The sequence below is a fragment of the Callorhinus ursinus genome, unplaced genomic scaffold (genome assembly GCF_003265705.2).
Source record: "Callorhinus ursinus isolate GAN/ISIS: 27379988/994484 unplaced genomic scaffold, GSC_fseal_2.0 scaffold28, whole genome shotgun sequence".
Taxonomy (NCBI): domain Eukaryota; kingdom Metazoa; phylum Chordata; class Mammalia; order Carnivora; family Otariidae; genus Callorhinus; species Callorhinus ursinus.
Genome location: NW_027397090.1, coordinates 3,771,316 through 3,787,256, shown reverse-complemented (window position 1 = coordinate 3,787,256; position 15,941 = coordinate 3,771,316). Strand labels below are relative to the sequence as shown.

At 37.4% G+C, this 15,941-nt stretch overlaps 1 protein-coding gene across 8 annotated transcripts in view; it reads left to right on the top strand.

The window, feature by feature from the left end:
• Window positions 1–15,941, top strand: part of PCSK5 (proprotein convertase subtilisin/kexin type 5) — a 465,096-nt gene that overhangs the window by 156,471 nt on the left and 292,684 nt on the right. For all 8 annotated transcript variants that reach the window (XR_012374027.1, XR_012374026.1, XM_073878061.1 and 5 more), the window contains exons 6-7: window positions 11,094–11,182; window positions 14,872–15,044. Coding sequence is in view for 6 of the 8 variants with exons in the window: in XM_073878061.1 (XP_073734162.1) it covers window positions 11,094–11,182; window positions 14,872–15,044 (262 nt within the window). In the remaining 2 variants the exon portion in view is untranslated. The remainder of the gene's footprint in view (window positions 1–11,093; window positions 11,183–14,871; window positions 15,045–15,941) is intronic.

Here is a 15,941-nt window from a genome sequence, read left to right as displayed (position 1 = left end):
TGGGCTTTCGTGTACTTCAGTCCATTCAACATTATATTTGAGAGCTTGCTTGGAGGTTCTAGCAGGGGAGCGCAGCTACTCGTATACCCTTGACTGAAGAACAGTCCTCTCCTCTATCGGGGAAGGTCGTCCTCTTCGACCGAGCGTGCAGCTTCGGGAGGGACGCACATGGAGCGGTGAGGGAGGAAGGGGACACCCGCCTAGCCAGCCAGATCAGCCGAATCAACCCTGGCGATCAATGGGGTGACAGATGTTGCAGCCAGATCGCCCTCACATCCTCAACATTATATTTGAGAAAGCAGAAGTGAGGTAACAAACTAGGTTTTCTGTTAAATCAAGCTATTTTTTCTTTGATTTATAGGCTTACGTAGTTTATAATGAATTTCGTGAGTAATGAATAAGCTGTTTTCCTAGGCTGGGGCAGAAAGAAGGAAGAGGGGAAAAGTAAAACGTTGAAGGTCTAGGCTGGAGAGGGTAAAGAAGAGGGAAAATGGCAGAGGTAAGGGAACACTTTTAAAGCAGTGTATTGGCAAGAACAATAAATAATAAATATCTAAACTGGTAAGGAAGACATAAAACTTTCACTCTCGCAGATGACATGATACTATATATAGAAAATTCTGGAGACTCTGCCAGTATATACTAGAACTGATAAATGAATTCAGTAAAGTCTCAGAACAAAAAAGTAGTATAGAGAAATCTCTTTTCATTTCTATAAATTTTTTTTTATTTTTTTTTAAGATTTTTATTTATTTGACAGAGACACAGTGAGAGAGGGAACACAAGCAGGGAGAGTGGGAGTGGGAGAGGGAGAAGCAGGCTTCCCGCTGAGCAGGGAGCCCGATGCGGATCTCGATCCCAGGACCTGGGGATCATGGCCTGAGCCGAAGGCAGATGCTTAACGACTGAGCCACCCAGGCGCCCCAAGAATTCTCTTTCATTTCTATGCACTAATAACAAAGGGGTAGAAAAAGAAATTAAAACAGTCCAATTTATAATTGTACCAAAAAGAATAAAATACCTAAGAAAAAACTTGTGGTAAAAGACCCGTACTCTGAAAACTATAAAAAAACTGATGAGAGAAATTGAAGATGACACAAACCAATGGAAAGATATACCATACTCGTAGACTGGAAGAACCTATGTTGTTAAGATGTTCATACAACCCAAAGCGATTTACAGATCAAAACAATCCCTATCAGAATACCAACATTTTTTGCAGAACTGGAACAAATAGTCCTAAAACTTACATGGGACCACAGAAGTCACTAAGTAGCCAAAGCAATCTTGAGAAAGAACACTAAAGCTGGAGATATCACAGTCCCAAATTTCAATAGACTACAAAGCTATAGTAATCAAAAGAGTATGGTACTGGCTCAAAAATAGGCACAGATCAATGGAACAGAAGAGAGAGCCCAGAAATAATAAGCCAATGCTTATATGGTCAATTAATCTATAATCTATAACAAAAGAGGAAAGACTGTAAGATGGGGAGAAAACAGTCTTTTCAACAAATGGTGCTGGAAAAACTGGACCATTTTATTACACCATAAACATGAATAAACTCAAAATGGATTAAAGACCTAAATGTGAGTTCTCAAACCATAAACTTCCTAGAAGAAAACATAGTAATTTCTTTGATATTGGCCTTAGCAACATTTTTCTAGATATGTCTCCTAAGGCAAGAGAAACAAAAGCAAAAATAAACGGTTGGGACCACCCCAAGACAAAAAGCTTTTGCACAGCAAAGGAACCATCAACAAAATGACAAGGCAATTTACTGAATGGGAGAAGATATTTGCAAATGATATATCTGATAAGGGGTTAATATCAAAAATATATAAAGAACTTAACAGCAATTAACAAATAATCTGAAAAAAATGGGCAGAGGACCTGAATAAACATTTTTCCAAACAAGACATACAAATGGCTGACATATGAAAAGATATTCAACATCACTCATCACCAAGGAAATGCAAATCAAAACCATAATGTGACATCCCCTTGCACCTGTCAGAATGGCTAAAATCAAAAAGACAAGAAATAGCAAGTGTTAGCGAGGATGTGGAGAAGAAGGAACACTCGTGCGCGTGACAGCCCCTTGCACCTGTCAGAATGGCTAAAATCAAAAAGACAAGAAATAGCAAGTGTTAGCGAGGATGTGGAGAAGAAGGAACACTCGTGCGCTCTTGGTGGGAATACAAATTTTTGCAGCCACTATGGAAGACAGTGTGGAGGCTCCTTAAAAAATTAAGAATGAAATTACCGTATGATCCCGTGATTTCACTACTGAGTATTTACCCAAAGAAAATAAAACATTAATTTGAAAAGATACATACATCACTGTGCTTAGTGCAGGATTATTTACAGTAGCCAAGATATGGAAGCAACCCAAGGGTCCATCGATAGATGGATGGATAAAGAAGATGTGGTGTATATATATATATACCATGGAATTCTACTCAGCCATAAAAAGGAGAGAACTCTTACTCTTTGCAACGATATGGTTGGACCTAGAGGGTATTATGCTAAGTGAAGTAAGTCAGAGAAAGACAAAAACCATATGATTTTCACTCATATATAGAATTTAAGAAACAAAAGAACAAAGGGAAAAAGAGACAAAAAACAGACTTAAATCCAGAGAAGGGAAGGGGGGAGGGGGAAATGAGTGAAATGGATAAAAAGGATGAAGAGCGCACTTACCTTGATGAGCACTGAGAAATGTATAGAATTGTTAAATCATTGTTTTGTACACCTGAAACTAATATAACATTGTGTTAATTATACTTCAATTTAAAAAAATAAGATAATTTTAAAATAAATTTATAAAAAAATCTAAAAATTTTTAAAAAGGCAGTATACCAACCGCTAGAATTTTGTTTTATTGTCAATATTTTGTGTTCTGACTAAAATGTCCATCTTGAATTACAGTCAGTATTACAAATAACTGTAGATTCTTCAGACCTACAATCATTTTTAACTTTAAAAAGATTATAAATGCACTGGAGGTTGCAAAAATAGTACAGGTCCCCCATACCCTTCATCTAGATTCCCCCATTGATAACAGCTTATGCAATTATAGTAAAATATCAAAACCAGGAAATTGGCATTAATGCACTCTGCAGACCTCATTCACATTTCACCAGTTTTTATGTGTACTTTGTGCATGTGTGTGTGTGTCAGACTCACAGTACGTTTAAACCTCTAAAAGAAATAATTCTGTTCTTTAAAATCCTTTGCTGGTCATTTACATGTGATATATCTGATGCTAACTCTTAGTAGTGGCCTATTGCTAGTTAATATTATAAAATATATTTTTTATCTTCTTGCCTACAACATGTCTGTTCAACTTTGGAACGGTTGATGAATGCTTTTACTAATTTCTTTAAATATTGTGTATTTGTTCCTGAAGACCAGGAGGAGGATTCACAATGGCTGTTGCTAGGTATAAGAGCTGTGATAGTTTTAAAGTTCATGCCGAAGATTCTTTCAATATTAGGCGATCAGAGTGTCTCTGAATATCTTATTTTATATAGCTATTTGTTATTGTCTTAGTTGAGGCTGCTATAATGGAGTCCCAAAGAGGGGGTGGCTTAAACAATAAATACTTATTTTTCACAGTTCTGGAGGCTGCAAAGTCCAAGATTCAGTTCCCAGGGAGGGTTCTCTTCCTGGCTTGCAGAAAGCTGCCTTCTTCATGTATCCACACATGACAGAAAGAAAGGAAGCATGTTCTCTGCTGTTTCTAATCCCATCATGAGGCCTCCACCTCGCCTCCCCCCAAGGCCCCAGCCCCAGATACCATCACACTGGGATTAGGGTTTCAACATATGAATGGAGGGTGAGGATGGGCACAATCATTCAGTCCTTAGCAGTTACTTTGAATGAGTTTTTCTGCATTCCTTCCTTGTATAACAACAACAACAACAAAAAATACTAATACTATGGAAGCCTCAGGAACTGTGTGTAATTGCAATCACTTCAGAAGCTAGTATCTTAATTGTCTCACAAAAACTCATCCCCAAAAAGTGGAAAGGGTGATTTCTTTTTTACTTTTTTAAAAGTTTCAGTTTACCTTTTTTTCCTGCCCCCTAACATGTTTCATGAGCTTTCGTAAAGCTTTTCGCTGAAGACAGGGCAATAATCTGTTTTCAGCTCTTTTCCATTCTTCTTAAATTTTCATTTTTAAGATTCCCAGCATTTCCTCCTTCTCACTCAAGCTGAATAATTTATTAGGGAGATTCTATAAAATATACTGTCAAATATCCTGCCATCAACAGTAATGAAGGAATAAAGTCACCGCTACCACATGGAATAAGTAGGGTAGCCGGCGAAGAAGTCATGAAATCTTGGCAGCCATTCAAAGGCAGGGACATGGGCCCCTGTGACTTTTGCTGGAACTGTGAAAAGACCTCACAATAAGGATTCAGGAGAGCGGGATCTAGTCTTTGCACTGCCAAGTTTTATACCTTCCAATCACCATCGGACTGATGGAATTTTCTCATTTGTCAAACTAGAGTAGTGATACCCGTTTTGCTTCAGAGGGTTGAGGTGAGAATCAGTTGAGGTTAAAATACTGAGAGAAATGGATGGCGTGATGTAAACACAAGGTGGGAATATTATCAAGAACTATGTGAGCAGTCAGAAACATCAGTTTGAAGTGATAGTTTGGAGAACACATCAAACACATCATTATTTCTTGCTCTCCCTTTCTAAGGGAGCTTTTGAAGTGGAAAGTTTTCGCTCCAATTTAAACAAAACCAAAATACGCCGAAGAGAATGGGCACACCAGATGTCAAAAGGGAATTTCTATTCAGTGAGGGGGTAGACTGAATCCATGAACAGCTGAAGATGTTTGTTTCAAGAAAGAAATGAAATAGAAAGTAGTTTTTCTCCAACTTGTCATTGTTTGATTCAGACAAGTGTAATTTTGACTTGCGAGCAATGCTGTGGCACCCGCGGGGGTAGACCTTTTGCCATGTGTCCTGATGTCTCAGATTCATTCCAGAGCTGACTTGCATCTTCACATCTGTGGTAAAGCTCAAGTAAGTTAATATTTTCATCCCCACTAATTCACATGGAAGAAACAAAGTTCACAAAGCAATGTGACTCTGGGACTATGAAAAAGCAAGAGAATACACGAAGGCAGTATTTTGTGGTCCACTATGAATTCATATGTTGTACTCCCTTCACGTTGCTTGTATGAGTTCACAGAATCATAGAAATGAATTAGCAGCTACTCTCAGATCTCATTTTCCTTATTTTCAATCACAGACCCCCGGTAAAACTTCTGGAGATCTTTAATTTCAGTGGTTTATTATTGGGAGCAGATCATGTAGTAGATGAGTAAACTTGGAATGGTACAGCAAAGACTGTCATGATCACTCAGTCAAGATGCTCTTTGAGAGCGACAATGGTTTATTCAAGTAAAAATTATATGATAGAACATTTTGCACTTACTAGGGCCCTGGCAGCAATGACAATATGCCTAAGAGAGCTGGAGAAGAAATGATGCATTTTTTACTTCCTAGTTTGTCTACATCTACTTTATTTTAGATGATGTCCAATTTATTTTGCCACTGGTCTAAATATCCATTATAATTTATATCATTGGGTTATCTTCTGGGGTCTCAGAAAAGAATGTGTCTTAGCAGTAGCATGAACATATACAAAGAAGCTTTTTCCAAGGGGTGTTACGTGGAAGGTGGCTGGTAAATTCATATTTAGGTGCATGTAGGCAGAATGTAATATATTGAGCATATTGCTTTCTGTACTACAATCTACTGAAATGGTTCTCCTTATACTGAAAATACTCTAAATGCTCATCCTCTGTTTTCTCTGAAGAAAAATACATCTGAAACAAAGACTTTTGTCTATTTTGTGACTTTTATAATTAACTGACATCACAGATATACTTAAGGCTGACCACCCTCGTTCTTTAAGAGAAGGAAGAAATTGAATCTTTTTCATATACTTGAACAGGTCATGATGATATCCATTGTTCTATGATCTCTTTTAAATCCATGAAAGGATTGAATCCAAGTAAGATACAAAAATAAAAAGATAACTAGTACTTTACTCGGAGTAATGATCATTGTCATCTGAAGAGAGTGGACTGTTTAAATGTAGTTGAGCTAGCAGTTTGGACCCTCAATTACAGCATGTTACAGTATATTATTTAAGTGATATTTAAAATATATGCATCAGCAGTAGAGTGATAACGTCCCTGTTTCCCAAAAACGGTTCATCATTGCTCATGATGTACATCAATATACAGAAATCTTTGCAAGAAATGTTTTTATAAGGAAAGAGTCCCTCTTTTCATTACTTAGGAGAATCCACTGTACATTAATGATGCACATAATATGTGCAGGGTTTTATTGCATTTTAGGAATACAGAGCCAAGTTAATTCTTACATTTTAAAAATATTATGGTAGAAAAGATATTCAATTAAATCTCTTCTGTAGTACATCTAAAACTCTTGGGAAAATATTAAAGAATTTTTTAGTGCATGGTTGAGCTAATGGAACACAGAGTATTTCTCTGAGAAAGTTCAGGTCTGTAAATGAGGTAGGCAATAAGTGGACACTAGGAATTTTCCAGAGTGATCAGTCAAACCCAGCCAGCCTGGAGCTGGATTTTTTAAAAGCACAGGGATGACAGTGAGGTGAGAAAAGACTTGCATAAAACAGAACGCTTGATGCGTCGTCTACTCCAGCTTCAAAGAATTCACAAAGATAAAAGTCCAAACAACATGACCTCCTAAATGGACAGTTCACCCACCACACGGGGAAAATATCACAATATAAACAATCGAGCAGCAAAAAGAGCAGAATTAGATTGACATGTTTGAGAATTATTACATATAATTCATATATATCAAGAAATATACATATATCAAATATGTTCCAATACATATAATTGAACAGTATTTTTAAAGAAACTATTCAAATTAACAAGGTGGGTTTGAAAAAGAATTTCAAAAAAAAATAAGTAAATAAAACATATGCTCGACAGGAGTAATGCAATGAATGGGCTAAATAGCAGGTTAGGCATGGCTGAAGAGAAGTAAAATATAGAACTGAGCAGATTACATGGAGAGCAGCCTAGAGAGAGAAGGATATGGGAAATCTGACGGTGAAATTGAAAGATTAAGGTAGCTTTCAAAGGTACGAGCTAAAACTTATGATGATTTAAGCATTAAATCACAGGTCTAGGAATTCCAAGAAAGAATTTTTTTTTTTAAAGATTTTATTTATTTATTTGAGAGAGAGAGAGAGAATGAGAGATAGAGAGCATGAGAGGGGAGAGGGTCAGAGGGAGAAGCAGACTCCCCGCTGAGCGGGGAGCCCGATGCGGGACTCGATCCCGGGACTCCAGGATCATGACCTGAGCCGAAGGCAGTCGCTTAACCAACTGAGCCACCCAGGCGCCCTCCAAGAAAGAATTTTTAAAAATCCAAACACAACATCTTAATGAACCTGCAGAGTAGAAAAGACAGAGAAGATCTGAAAAGTGTCCAGAGAGAACTAGAATGCCAAGATGGCAGATTTCTCACCAGAAACAATGGAAACTTGAAGACCGTGGAATGGAATCCTTGAAGAGCTGTTAGTCTAGAATTCTATTCCCAGTGAAATTATTTTTCAAGAACAACAGTAAAATAAAGCCATTTTCTGAGGTTACCAAAAGACTCTCTGATGGACACATTTATTGGAATGTTCTTCAGAAAAAAAATGCATGATCCTAGAAGGAGTTATGAACTATAAGAACAAATAGAGCAAAGAATATTTTTATATCAAAACAAACATTGATTATTCAAAATAGTGACACTAATGGTAGTTTCCAAAGTTAAAAAATCCAATGTATAACTATAATCACAGGGATTTCATGTATTAAAAGGTGAATAATCACAGTTAAAACATTCAGTCAGTTAACCATCTGCCTTTGGCTCAGGTCATGATCCCAGGTCCTGGGATTGAGCCCTACATTGGGTACCTTGCTCAGCTGGGAGTCTGCTTCTCACCCTGTTTGTGCTCTCTCTCTCTGACAAATAAATAAAATCTTTTAAAAATAAAATATTCTAGTCTGTATTGTTTGGGAAAAATTGAAAAAAGTATTGATGACTTTTAGACTTTGTGATGTTAGGTATCCTTGAGCAAATAGCTATAGTAAACGTTAGCTAATAGAATGTATGACAACCATACTCATACAGGGAGAAAAATACAGAAAGGAACATAAATATATCATGTTACAATGGGATCTAGTCTCTGTAAATTGACTTATTCTTGAGTTAAAGACAAAGATAGCCTAGCTTCAAAAAAAGTAGTATTTGTAAGAGATATAACTGATACGAACACAGAATGTTTGATAGTAAAGGGGGAAAAAGTTATACAATTTAATTATTAACCTGGTATCTTTATTTTAATTTTTTTTTACTGCAGGAATCCCAGAGTTTTACTGCATATTCATAAATAGTTTCACTAGGAATATTTAATAATTCCATTCTAAATAAAAAATTGACAGAACCGTAAAAAACATTATCAAATCCACAATACAATGAACAAACTTGTCATAATGGACTCATAAATAACAATTGGAGAATTAAAATCAGATCCTTATGCTCCTGTAGCACTTACCTTAATAATAGAGACAATGAAGTATGAGAACAATGGACTCATAAAGGGAATTTGACATTTGAGGAAAAAAAGTAACATACCATGAAGTAATGTGCAATCAGAGACTAATGAAGAATCATAGTAAATACTTGCTGGGCTCAGAGGTAAAATGAGTAGTTCAGCTTGTATTTTACAAAAGAAATCTTTTTTCTTTTAAAAGTGGATCATTTTTCTGATGATTAAACTGGTATGACCAAATATCAGAAGGGGAAGATAATTATGAATGCATCAAAATTAATTACTGGGTAGAACAACCTAAAATTGCCATAAATAAGATTGCTGTGTTCCAAATAACATATGGGGAAATATATGTGCAACAGGTTTGATGGAAAAGCGGTAAGAAATGTGGGCAAAAGGTATGAAAATGTTATTCACAAAGCAAGAAATAGAAATAGCTAATAAATATTTGAAAGATGGACAATAACAAATGTAATCTGAGGGGATAAAAGGGGAAGCAACAACGAGATAACATTTTTCATGTCAGATTGGCGAGGATGAAAAGATTGAAAAACTCATACATAGGGGTTTATAGACACGGCTCTGTTCATATATTTTCTCCATTCTTCATATTGTCATTCGAGTCAGCTTAAGGTCTTTTTTTTTTGTCATGCGCAAAAATATGATGTTTTGTAGTAATACTTATCCGTCTTGCAGGGGTTTTTTGAAGTTAGTTTTATTACTTTAATCTTCCGTTAACAATTTGACAATATATTCTGTGCTCTTTGATCTAGTCATTCCACTTGTAGGAATTTGTCTCAAGGTATAAAAGTATGTACATGCTCAAGATTGTTTTTCATAACCTTGTTACTCTCAGTGGAAAAACTGGGTAAATTTCCAGAAATCGAGGACTTGTGAGAGAGATTATGGGGCGGGGGGGGTGGAGGAAGATGCCATTTAAAAGATGACGGGAGATAATAGTAAGCTTTTAAATGACATATAGGCTAATATTTACATAGGAAGATATGCATGACATTACTAAGTGTACAGAGCAGGATACATCTCTGTTGTAGAAACTTGCATGTGTATGTATCCTTCGTAAGTAGTAACTTGTTTACGTTTGCATAGATGGTAGTCATAGCCCATGATGAGCGTGGTCTATGCTGTTAAATAAAAGTAATGACATAGAATTGGGGGGACCCAAGTCTTAGTCACTGTTAGGCTGACTTCACCCTATCTCTTTACATCTCAGGGCCTCCTTAAGCATCCTCATCTCTAAAAATGAGGGCAAGGGGGTGAGGCTTGGGCTTCATTAGCAATGACAAATACCCCCGTAGTGGTTGTCATAGTCCTCTTCTGCATCCAGGGCAGATGGTAGCCATCAGCCCTAGTTTCCTTTCCCTGGGCTCAGCCAGACCTCAGGATTTTTCTCAACACAGTGTTAGGTCAACACATTTCTAAACAGATGGTACTTTGCACTTGGAACTTCTTTGCTCGCCTTGCATAGGATGATCTTAGAAGTTCTTTCAAGTAAAGGATTTTTCTGAGGAACGAAGTCACTGTGATGAGAAATAAAAGGAATATTTTTCAGAAAAAGGCATTTGCTTTTCCGGTAGCCACATTTTTAAAAAGGTGGAAACAGAGGCTCCTGGGTGGCTCAGTCGTTAGGCGTCTGCCTTCGGTTCAGGTCATGATCCCAGGGTCCTGGAATCGAACCCCGCATCGGGCTCCCCACTCAGTGGGAAGCCTGCTTCTCCCTCCCACTCCCTCTGCTTGTGTTCCCTCTCTCGCTATACCTCTCTCTGTCAAATAAATAAATAAAATCTTAAAAAAAAAAAAGGTGGAAACAGGTGATACAAATATTGATGATATATTTTATTAAATAAAAGATTTCATGTCATTTACATAGAACACATATTAGTGGAATATTTCACATTGTTCTTTCACACAAAATCTTAGAAATCCAACAGTGTATATTTACAGCATGTCATATTTTAGATGACAGATTTCACTGGAGGTACTTGATCTCTATTTAAGTTACGGTTTAAGAAGCAGATTCTCCTATACCACCATTCTTAATTTTTGTAATAACAATTGAGTACCAGTTCTTAAATTTAATTAAAATTAAAGTTGAGATAAGGTCACAAGAGCCACATTTCAAGTACCCAATAGCCACGGATGGCTGGTGGTTACCATATTGGACAGTGGAAGTTTAGAGAATGCAAAAAAACATACCATTCAATTTTAGCTTTCAAGGAGATTCTCTAGTTGGGAAAGCAAGATATAAAAAATATATATATATATCAATCATAGAATCCAAAACAGAGTGTAAGGCTAAGGGTTCCTTAAGTAGAAGTTCCAGAAACCTCCACAGCTTGATGCAGGCTTCCCCCCTTCGGAGTCTGACTGGAGGCGATGACAATGTGAGTTGGGAAGAATGGAGCATCTTACTTGAGCAAGTGTGTGTGTTCTCCCTGCAGGCATGGGACCCGCTGTGCTGGAGAAGTGGCAGCCGCAGCGAACAACTCTCACTGCACAGTTGGAATTGCTTTCAATGCCAAGATCGGAGGTACGGGAAACAGACTTGGGTGGATGGAGAACCCTTTCTGAGCTCGAGACAGGGCTGTGTTGGCAGAGTAGTGTTCAGCTGTTGTCGAAAATGACCATCTTCATGTGTGTTATTAAATATAGTTCAGGGCTTTTGAAGCAGTACTCCTACAGGGGTGCAAGCCCAGACATTTCTTGCTTTAAAACGGGCATGAAAAGCATGTCCAGTCATGAAGATGGGGTCATTGACATCTGTCCCGAGCTATATAATGGCTGCCTGGCTCGGAAAGAACTGATAATCTAAACACCAGCCCATAATATCTCTATGGAGAGAGACATTCTGAAATTAGTATCAAAACAGAAAATCCATTTTTTTCCTTTTTCTTTATGTTTTACCAAAAGTTCCTTTTTAATGGAAATTAAAATGGAAAATGGTATAATCTCCTTTTGTAGACCCATAATAGAGCGATAGAGATATTGTTAATAATCCCAGATTATGTATATACATTACACACATTCACAAACTCTATACATATGCCTACTACGAGGACCTAACCAAGGGAATGTAAAATCTGGGTGTTAATAGAAGCAAACTCTTTGCCCTTTGTAATCATCTTCCATTAGCTCTAGCCTGGTGCCACAGGCACACACAGATGGGTGAACACATGCTAACAGACACTATAGATCCTAGTGGTTCCAAGGTGTCCCCTGGGGGTTCCCCTAAACAGTGTCACAGATGAATGAACTTCCTGGTGACTAGACTGACATCTTTGTTTTCCCTACACTATTGTTGCCAAGTGGTAAATAGAATTGGATCTAAAATTTAACCAGTCCTTCCTAGAGTAAATGTAGAGGTTTTGTAACATGACATTTGGGATGTACACTAACGGTGCTAAGGAAAAGTTTCCTGACACTACTTCGAATGTCAGTGCTCAGTGCATTTGACCTCTCTCTCTCCTTTATTTCACACCAAATTCTTAGAGTATGGCCGCTTGTTAACCAGTAGTTAGCTATACTCTGACAACATCTGCTGAGCGTCAAAGGGGAAGGTTCATGAAGGAGCTAAAGAAAGAAGACAGAAATTTCCCCTGAAGAATGATAAGGGTGCTGGATACCCCTTATAGTCTCAAGAGAATCCAATGACTATGGTGGCCCTGATAATCTCAAGAGAATCCCAATGACTATGGTGGCCCTGATAGTCTCAAGAGAATCCAATGACTATGGTGGCTACTAATCAGCCCTGCTTGCTGTCCCAGACATGACACACAGAGTCCCTCACATAGACCAGCACACATTGTTGCCCAGGTCCTCACTGTCCTGCACTAACCCAGCATTCCCTGACCCTGAGGGACTGAAGGAACAAACTCACAGACAAACTTCTGATCTAGCCACACAGGACTTCAGTAAGAACATGTATGGCAATGACTCACCAATGTTCTGTCATCCCCAAAACAAGAACATTCTGAATTATATACTGAACCACCCAGACCCAAAGCATCAAGGCTTGCAGTCAGATATAAGGAAAAATCAACCTCTCATCTTTAAACTTGAGGAAGCAAAAGTCTTCCTTGTTAATTTGTGGTCAGAAAAGGAGTATTACCCTCTAGATATGATTTCATCAAGCATTTTTTTCCTAGACTTCCATCAGTTGCATGACCCAGAAACTGCACTCAGGTATCATGTAGATACTCCTCTATGTGTTGGCATTTCGAATTACCGGTTAGGTTATTTCAGGCATTTATATAGTCCAGTGTTTATTTCTTTGTACTGGTAAAATACAGTTGATCCTTCAACAGCACAGGTTTGAAATGTGTGTGTCCACTTGTATACATATTTTTTTTCAGTACGTACAAGTACGCTACTGTAAATGGACTATCTCCTCCATAAGATTTTCTTAATAACCTTTTCTTTTTTCTAACTTACTTTATGGTAAGAATATAATCTGTAATACATACATCATACAAAATATGTGTTCATCAACTCTATGTTGTTGGTAAGGCTTCCAAGCGATAGTAGGCTATTAGTAGTTACGTGTCTGGGGGGTCAAAGTTGTACGTGGATTTTTGACTTCGTGGTGGGGGGGGAATGTTAGTGCATCTAACTCTGAGTTGTTCAAGGGTCAACTGTAGTTCCATTTTCTGCTTTGAAATAGCAAGAAGTAAAAATGGAGGCATATGAAATAGTTCATCTTGTTTTCAGTAAAAACCATGCAGGTGAATTTTGAATATTCATGTCAAATTAAAGTAAACCAGTGGCTGCTTAGGACCCAGTATATACAAAGAGCATCAGGCTGGGCATTCTACCCCCACAAAACAAAGTGCTGAAAAGCCTTCTAAGTACAGTTTCCATTTGATAATTTCTAAAGTAACTTATTTATAACCCTTGTGATCCATATCAGTTGTTCTATCCATCTCCTTTAAAAATCCAAAGGTCTGGAGGAAAAGACAGTCAAGAGATATAATAATCAGTGCTGTGTCTTTAGGGGCACTTTGAGGAAATTCAGTGTGTCCTGAATGTTGATTTCCACTGTTCTTTCGGAAATAAATATTAAAGGGTATAGTGACCTGTCATGTAGCTTAAAAAGGTTCTGCTGGAAATATGGCAGAATGTTACCAGTTAAGTTTTGTCTGTCTCAATGCTCATTGTCATTTCTTCTTTTATGTTTGTAAATTTTAGAATTAAAAGTTAAACATTTTTAAAGCACAAAGAAGGTATAGTTTTTTTCAAGAATATGTTGATTTTCTACCAGAAGTCCCACCTCAAACCGCATAGTATCAAAGCTGCCTGATTAGTGGTTTTATTATTTAAGCCCCATGGGCTGGTAGCCATAAAAGCTTGAAATCCCGCTAGAGAACAAGGTTTTTCTAAGGAGTAAACATGGGCTGTAAAGATATAATTGTAAAATAATACAGCATCTCAGTGAGGCTATTCAGCTTAAGCTGAAGGAGAGATAGGTTTACTTCACAATTAGATGTTTTATTGTTGTTCTGAGTCTCCAAAATAAAAGGAAAGAAAGCCTGACATTTGACATGTAATTTATTTTGGGATCTCTGTGTCAATTTTTTTTCCTATTAAGGTCTGTCTGGTGGGAATATGCTTAAATGAAGACTAATGACTGAACATTGCTAAAACCCTTGGAGACTGATTTGATGTGTGACATGCAAAGAGAGCATTCTCATTTATTATTTGACTTATAAATAACTTGGCAAAGAAATAATGTATTAAGTTCACATCAGTCTTACAGATTAGGAGATAATATTAAATACGGAGGAAATTAAACCAACCTAACTTGGCGGCTTTCCAAATTTTGTGAGCCCGCTAAGGTCAGAATGCTCTATATCAATTATGAACACAAGTTACCTAATGAAGAGAAGTTTAGGGAAGATGGATTCCTTGAGGCTCTCTCTGTCAAGTACTCTCTGAATACAGGGAGAAAGAGAAGGGAGAGATTGTGGAAACTTTAAAAAAGAGAATAATGGATAAAAAAGATTTTAAAGAAGTTTTGCTTTCTCCCGTATGACGTAATTTACTTTCTCTCCGGGAAAGCTTTGGAAGAGTCTGCATGGGGGGGGCGGAGAAGATGTTCACTTAAGTGTTGATTAAAAAGTTGATTCTTTGCCCCCAAATTGCTGTAATTGGAAATATGTCTTGGGCTGTTTGGGTGTTATATAGTGAAGCCTCTATTCAAGCTAATTCCCTTCTGTCTGGAAGGGGTTCGGATGCTGGATGGAGATGTCACGGACATGGTTGAAGCAAAATCGGTTAGCTTCAATCCTCAGCACGTGCATATCTACAGTGCAAGCTGGGGCCCTGATGATGATGGCAAGACCGTGGATGGACCGGCTCCACTCACCCGGCAAGCCTTTGAAAACGGCGTTAGAATGGTAGGTTTTAAAAGCACCTTGGCTCATACCTTGTCAATCAGTGATGATTCTCTTGATGATTCTCATGGGATTCTCTAGAGGAATGGACAGAACTCATAGCTGAGCCAGGAGACAGGTTTATAGAAAGAGGCACTGAACCTTGAGGTTTGTGTGTTACATCCATTCTGCAAATGAGCTAATCACAAGACTAAGCTAAGCTGTCTGCTGGTTATTTTGAAATAGACTGGAAGGGAAGGCTTATGCACTCATTCAGGATGTGCTTCCTAACTGAAAGATAGTTCAGGCTTGGTTAAGACATCCTTTCTAGTTCTATCAATTTTTAGCTACTCTAGAGCCCTTTAAAGCTATAGAATAGTGTTTTAAATTGTTTTGCCTAGAATTTTCCTTTCAAGGTGTCTGAACACCAAATGAACGTACTCTAAGTAATCTGGTGGTTGCATTACCAAAGCCCTGGAATGCAGATTAGTATTTTTCTATGCCATCCATTGAATGGTCATTCAAGTTAAATAAATCAAGCTTATTTCATATTTAGTCTTCAAATTGTATTTGTATGGCTTTTGATATAATATAAAGAGTAGGATGGAATTTCTCATTAGTATATTAGTAATTAATAATCTCAATCACATACATATAGACAGACAATGCCCCATGTTCAGTAGTTGCCATTGAATCAGATGGGGACCGATGTTTTCAAATTTACTTTTGCTAGGGAGTCTTTCATTCAGTGGTAATCTTGACTGGAATTTCAACGTGTAAAACAAAAATCTGGTACTTTGGTTGAAGGAAAAAAGGTTAAGAAAGAAGATCATCTGAAGAAGCTATTCAAACTTATAGGAAGATTATATTTAGAAACAAATAGTTTTGAAAAAAATTACTTTATATTCATTATTAATTCCA